The sequence below is a fragment of the Chiloscyllium plagiosum genome, chromosome 1 (genome assembly GCF_004010195.1).
Source record: "Chiloscyllium plagiosum isolate BGI_BamShark_2017 chromosome 1, ASM401019v2, whole genome shotgun sequence".
Taxonomy (NCBI): Eukaryota; Metazoa; Chordata; class Chondrichthyes; order Orectolobiformes; family Hemiscylliidae; genus Chiloscyllium; species Chiloscyllium plagiosum.
The window spans coordinates 71897752-71904911 of record NC_057710.1 but is presented as its reverse complement, the minus strand read 5'-3'; the positions used below and the strand labels follow the sequence as shown (position 1 = coordinate 71904911).

At 40.6% G+C, this 7160-nt stretch overlaps 1 protein-coding gene across 2 annotated transcripts in view; it reads right to left on the bottom strand.

Moving 5' to 3' along the window:
* Positions 1-378: 378 nt before the first annotated feature.
* The window catches only part of LOC122549408 (ras-related protein Rab-3C), a 179618-nt gene continuing 172836 nt past the window's right edge, over positions 379-7160 (bottom strand). For both annotated transcript variants that reach the window (XM_043689200.1, XM_043689190.1), the window contains exon 5: positions 379-2046. In XM_043689200.1, coding sequence (XP_043545135.1) covers positions 1859-2046 — 188 coding nt within the window. In that variant the 3' untranslated portion in view covers positions 379-1858. The remainder of the gene's footprint in view (positions 2047-7160) is intronic.

Genomic DNA, 7160 nt, shown 5'->3' with positions numbered 1-7160 from the left:
GTCTCCTGGCCTCAGTGTAGAGTCCTAGCCTCAGCGCGGACTCCTAGCCTCAGCACAGACTCCTAGCCTCAGTGCGGACTCCTGGCCTCAGCGCAGACTCCTAGCCTCAGTGCAGACTCCTAGCCTCAGTGCAGACTCCTAGCCTCAGTGCAGACTCCTGGCTTCAGCGCGGACTCCTGGCCTCAGCGCGGACTCCTGGCCTCAGCACGGACTCCTGGCCTCCACGCGGACTCCTAACCTCAGCACGGTCTCCTGGCCTCAGCGCAGACTCCTGGCCTCAGTGCAGAGTCCTAGCCTCAGCGCGGACTCCTAACCTCAGCACGGTCTCCTGGCCTCAGCGCAGACTCCTGGCCTCAGTGCAGAGTTCTAGCCTCAGCGCGGACTCCTAGCCTCAGCGCGGACTCCTGGCCTCAGCGCAGACTCCTGGTCTCAGCGCGGACTCCTGGTCTCAGCGCGGACTCCTGGCTTTGAGGTGAAGCCAGTACAGGCTTCTGGCCTCAAGAGCCTTGAGGTGAAGCCTGGCCTGGTCTGGAGTTGAGGGCTGGCCTGGATTGGAAGCTCAGCTCAGCTTGGACTGGAGATGAGGCCCAGCCTGGACTGGACATGATGTCTGGCCTGGACTGGAGGTGAGGCCAACCTGAACAGGAGGCCAGCACAGACTCATCCCCTTCGCCTCCTCTGCTTGGAAGATCCTTAATGCTGGACTTCTTATTTCTTTAGCTTTCTAATTTATTCTTAGGAATCTGTACCTGGGTAACTTTGCACTTAAGATGGCACCATAAGTGGCAACTTTGTAAATTTTTCACCATATTCATGTATGTGTGACAAGAAACCTAATTCTGACAGCAGTAAATTACAAATGAGGCTGGTTTGAAACAGGTAGCTGGGGATTGGAAACTACACTTACCAAAACCAAAGTTACATTGTAGGTGCCAACTGTCTAACTTATACTGTATCTAGGACAGGACACTGGAAATGTATACTCAGGTGCATAATACTTAATATTATGACAGTGTGTCAGTAACATCTGTTTCCTCATAACATTTTAGCAACTCAGTTTCAAGTCTTTCAAGTATCCTCGAGATCCAGTGGATTGGCTGACCATCTTTGAACACTGTTTCATATGTATCTCACTCTTTGATTTGTGAAATGGCTTACTGGACATGGCTCTGAAAATCAGGACCTGATTCTGCACTTAACACATTGTATTGGCTGCATCAATACAAATAGGCAACATATTCACATTGACATGAATGTGATAGTTAACTGTCATCTGAGGCTGCTTGCAAATATCTTGCAAAGCTTCTTTTTCTCAAATACGTATCATGGATCAAGGGTTGATAATTTCTCCTATAAATGATGGATAAACATTTACTACTACACACAGGATATTCATTCAAATATTCAAACTAATTTCAAGTAAGTTAAATACATACATCTCATTACTGAATTCACAGTTTTGTGCAGACTGAGGATAAGGTGTTTATTATTAATTTATCATTGAGGGAATGCTCGGAAGGCCACATGAATCTAGTAAGCAGGGAGACCTAAGAAATTTAGAAATATAGTACACTGAATTTAGGAACCCACTGTTCCTCTTAATAGTCACATAAACCTTGAATCTACGGAAAATTGCAGAACCAATACCAATATAAATAAAGGTTGGCTAAGTGTCAGTTTTAATGCAAGAGGTCTTGGGAAACAGTGCTGTGCACAGACTAGCAAAAAATAAATATAGATTGGTTTGTTTAATATTATATAGAGGCCACACAGTAACATTTTCATGGACTAATAACTAAGGACTAATCTTTGCAATATAGACACAATTTGATTTCTTCATATGTCTATGATTAAGTCACTAACATCCGCAGTTTTGTTGCTGTGGAGGAGGATTCTCTGTGAGTTTTGTGTTTTGTTTCCCTGCAGCAACAGTAGGGTCTGTGTCCAAGCTTTCCGACATCTTCTCACAGATTATGTCAACAAGACGTTCAAATGTTTGCTTTACATTAATGTTATCCTTGGCACTGGTTTCGAAAAATTCAAAGCCTTGTGGAAAGAATAGAACATATTAGCTTTTCAATTAACAGTTGCTAAACAAATGTACAGAAAGAGCAGTCTGTGTGCAGTATTTCTTTGTTTTATTTTCCCTTTCTCTGGATCAGAAGAGAGATTGTAGATTTACTTTGCCCAGCTGCTAAAAAGTGTGTGAATGTTACCCAGAGTAATTGTTAAAATCACAGTAAATTAACTTGGCATAAACTGCTAATCTTGGCTTAAAAGCTCCCAACTGAGCCATTTCGAAGATTGAGTACCCACTATCTTAAGGACTACAGGTTTGCTTTCGGTCTTTGGCACCGATTTGACTTTCAGCCTTTGTTTTGTGAAGGCAATGATTCATGTTCCAGGAGGCTCCCAAGTACTCCCCAGTACATGTGAGCTCAGATGGTGAATACTAACACCTTATTTAGTATTGGGGATATTCTCATTAGATTGTCACATATAAACCATTTGCAGAAGGAATTATTGGATATTAATCAACAGTGGGACCTCTGATCTTTTTCTAAATTGTAACTATATTAATCTGTTCAATGTAAATAATTTTCTGATTACGAAAATAGCAAACGTCACTGACTATAATGATCATATCATTATCAGTAAATACCCAAAATAACATCAACATAATCATTTTGGTTTCAGAGCGGTATTGAATTAAAAAAATAAATTTGTAATATTGGATGTCACTTGAAATTCTGGAAATATTTTTGAAGATTATCCTCATTGTTATTGTTCTAGTCTCCTTTTTGCTTTAGTTCTGTAATTATCTTTGGCATGCAGGTGTGATATGCAAAGCCATAGCTTAATGGATACTAGATGCTTGGGGTAGGTAATATCAAAAACTGATGGTGAGGGGTATGATATATGAATCATTAACTATAATAGGCACAATACTAATTCTCTCCAGCAGTATTTAGTAATTTTGCTGTATCTAGCTGAAATAGAAGTTAAGATAATTATACCAGCTAACTTGATGAAGTACCTGATTTAGTTGAATGAGTTTTTGAAGGATACATTTTGCTATGAAGAATGAGGCTAACTGCCACATATACTGAAGTTACTTTGAATGTTCAAAATGAGCATACAACTTTGTTGCTTCTGTTGCTTCTAGCTATTCCTATAGGAGATCTGTTCGCCTGTTTATTATAGCTCATCGGCAAGTGTTCCATGACATCCATAATCCAATGATGCCTGGGTCAATACCTCTTTCTGGTGCCCTCTGAAAGATACCCTGTGTAGATTTTCAGCTCTGACCAAATGGCTAAAACAGTGACATTCTATTCTCTGAAAGTCACTTCTTTAGAATTCTTTTAGCCTTTTCAAATAGTAAACGGAAACTTTATCAAAAGTCTTAGCATCCATACTTCAAAGGCTTCTATTGTTTTCCACAGAGCTTTACTTATTGACCAGGTTACAGAGGCCTATGACAACTTTATCGAACTTAGCATTTAATGAGTTTTTCCCTCACTACAAGCTCCAGTTTTCTTATTAGCATATCCTTTATCTTCAGAAATTTACTTCTGCCTACCTCCGTCCTTTTTCTAAATTGACATTGTATTGACCTTCCTCTTGTATCAGTTGTCCAAAATTCACAGTCTTTGTACAGATATATCTTGTGATATACATTATTGCATTCACTTTTAGCCTGAAAATTTCTGATTACTTTGAACAGTTCTCAATCAAGTTAATCTCCAACAAGTTAACTGTATTGGCACCATCATCTACCCTTTCCCTTGCATTTCTTTGTTGCGGTTCAATCTGATTTTGTTCCACTACTTATGGGTGACCCACATCCAATTCATTCTGCTAAAGTGGAACCAACTTTATGTTCAAGATCTTTCTCAGTTGTCAAAGCATCTAGATTGGCTTTCAATTCTATGTTTAATCTCGAGTGTGTTCTCACATAGTGAAAACTGATTTTTTTTAAATCTGTAAAAAGCAATGGAGAATATATTATTAAAATTGTCTTTAGTTGGATCATTTGGCAGGGCTGATTATATCACCTGGCTCCCTCCATCTCTTATAAAACATGTCTGATTTAATTTCCAATGAAATCAAAAGATACTTTATTCCCTTAATTACAAATGCATCAAAACAATTGTGTGTCTGTTTTCTTGGCCGGTATTTCTTTTTTTTCCATAGTAGACATTCCACTTTAACCACTAAACAGATTGGAGATACAAACGAGATAAATTCGGACTTGCACTGGGGACATGCAATTTAGACTGTTAAAAGCCATCAGTGTGGTGATAAACCTCTTTATACATTCAAATTATGCCACTAAATACACAATAGCCTATATAGCTTCTTAAATTTTTCAAAAGAGACCTCTTGAAATAACGTTCAGGATTGGATGAATTATTTTTCCACTTTAGGAGCTGGTTTAAATGTCTTGCGAATCTCAATCTTCAAATGCTTCTGTTCTTTCACAGAATCCAACCTTTCCCATATTCAAGTGTAATAATTACCCATTTTAATCAAAAAATACTTACTCGTACATCCTGACTTTCTGGCCAAAATTTTACATGCTTCCAGGGGTGGTTCAGCACAAAATGGGAGGAGTGAGGATTGTGGTGTGGGGTGGTTGAATTTGGAGTTATATTGGTAAGGCCAGCATCATGATCAATATCTACACACATTTCCGGTGTTTTACCCAGAGAAGAGTGTGTATCAGATATCACTGTACTTTAATGCACATTTTATTATCAAAGCAATACATCCTAGTGACTTGCTTTGATCCTTACAATTACTATTATGTTGGTATTGTTTGCTAACTCAGATATTGCTCCCTCTAGCCCTGGATTCAAATAATTAATGTAGACAATGAAGAGTAGCAGCAATCCTGTACAACACCAATCCCCACTACAAATATTCTGGGAAGCTACTGTCAACTCTCACTCTGCTTCGTCCCTTGTACCCAGTTACTGAATCCAATTTTGCATCATCATACCTTGCAATTTCATATCCATTAATCTTTTTCAGTAGTTTTCCCCACGGTTTTTTTTGTGAATCAAGTCAGAAAATCATGTTGGTCATATCCAAGTCAATACCCTCATTTATCTCTTCGAAGCACTAATCAGATTGGACAAACATAAGCATTTTTTTTTAATCTGTGGTGTCTACTTCTTAAATAAAACAAAGAACTGCAGATGCTGCAGTTCTGAAATATAACGAGGAATTGCTGGTGAAACTCAGCAGGTCTGGTGGTGTCGGTGGTGACGTTATCCTGATGAAACCACTGGACTCGAAACATTAACTCTGCTTTCTCCATACAAATGCTGCCAGAGTTGCTGAGTTTCGCCAGCCATTTTTGATTCCTGATGAAGGGCTTTTGCTCGAAACGTCGATTTTACTGCTCCTCGGATGCTGCCTGAACTGCTGTGCTCTTCCAGCACCATTAATCCAGAATCCAATTTCTGTTTCTATGTCTACTTCCTATTTGCTCTTCATTTCGATATTTTGCCATTTGATTTTTTATAATGTGTCAAATGAGCACTCCTTATGCTGAGATTTTGCCTCACATCCTTGACTCTTCTACACAAGGAAACATGTTTAGATATAAATAGAATTGACATAAGAATTGGGAGCAATGTTCATTTGGATTACATCAGAAGTAAATATAATAATGATTTGATAATGTAAAGGGTGGCATGGTGGCTCAGTGGTTAGCATTGCTGCCTCCCAGCACCAGGGACCCAGTTTCAATTCTGGGCTTGGGCAACTGTCTATGTTGAGTGTGCTGATTTTCCCCGTGTCTGCGTGGGTTTCCTCCGGGTGCTCCGGTTTCCTCCCACAGTCCAAAGATGTGCAGGTTAGGTGGATTGGCCATGCTAAATTGCCCATAGTGTTCAGGGATGTGCAAGCTAGGTGCGTTAGCCATGGGAAATGCAGGATTAAAGGTATGGGGGGGGGCACGGTAGAGTCTGGGTAGGATGCTCTTCGAAGGGTGGTGTGGACTCAGTGGGCCGAATGCCCTGCTTCTACACTGGAGGGATTCTATGATGACGATGCAGTAATGACATCAGAGTCACACAATCAAGCAGTGGGATCTAGAAGGGAGCAGAAGAGCCTGAACCTATCAAGAAGATGAAGGATTAGCTATTCCAGTCAGGATCATAAACCTAAGTTTGTTCAAGACATGATTAAAAATTACTCACTTCCCATTAGCTGTCTTCTGTACTGGAGATTCCTGGACAGGAACCTGCTGTTAGGAAGTTATCCAGGAATGCCAGAATCCAGCAAAGTAAATTACCATGGAAATTACATGCCTTTGGGTGCAGTCAGTTGCTGTGTTGTGTGATTTAAATGTCCAGCAGTACAGTCAGACACTTTGACAACTTCTGCAAAAGGTTAGGTAAATAAGTAACATGCAGAGTTAGGCTGCCAGTCAGGGTGGCAGTTAAGACCATAACTAGACCATGAAAAATAGGAATAAGGACAGGCCATTTGGCCCCTCCATCATTCGATAGGATCATGGCTGACCTGACATACCTCATGTCTACTTTCCTGCATTTTCTCCATTACCTCGGTTCCCCTACTGATCAGGAACCATCTATCTCAGCCTTAAATATACACAAGGACTCTGCCACTACAACTCTCTGTGGCAAAGAGTTGCCACCCTCTGAAAGAAGGAAGTCTTCCTTAGCTCAGTCTTAACTTGGTGTCTCTTTATTCCTAGACTATAACCTCTGATTCTAGACTCTCCCATGACTGGAAACATCCGCTCAGCACTTTACTCTGTCAAACCCCTTAAAAATCTCACATGTTTCAATGAGATCACCGCTCGTTCTTCTAAACTCCAATGAGTAGATTCCCAACCTGTTTAACCTTTGCTCAAAAGACAATCCCTCCATACCAGAGATGATCATAGGAAACTTCTCTGAATTGCCTCCAATGAAATAGTTAAAAACAATGACTGCAGATGCTGGAAACCAGATTCTGGATCAGTGGTGCTGGAAGAGCACAGCAGTTCAGGCAGCATCCAACGAGCAGCGAAATCAACGTTTCGGGCAAAAGCCCTTCATCAGGAATAAAGGCAGTGAGCCTGAAGGGTGGAGAGATAAGCTAGAGGAGGGTGGGGGTGGGGAGAAAGTAGCATAGAGTAC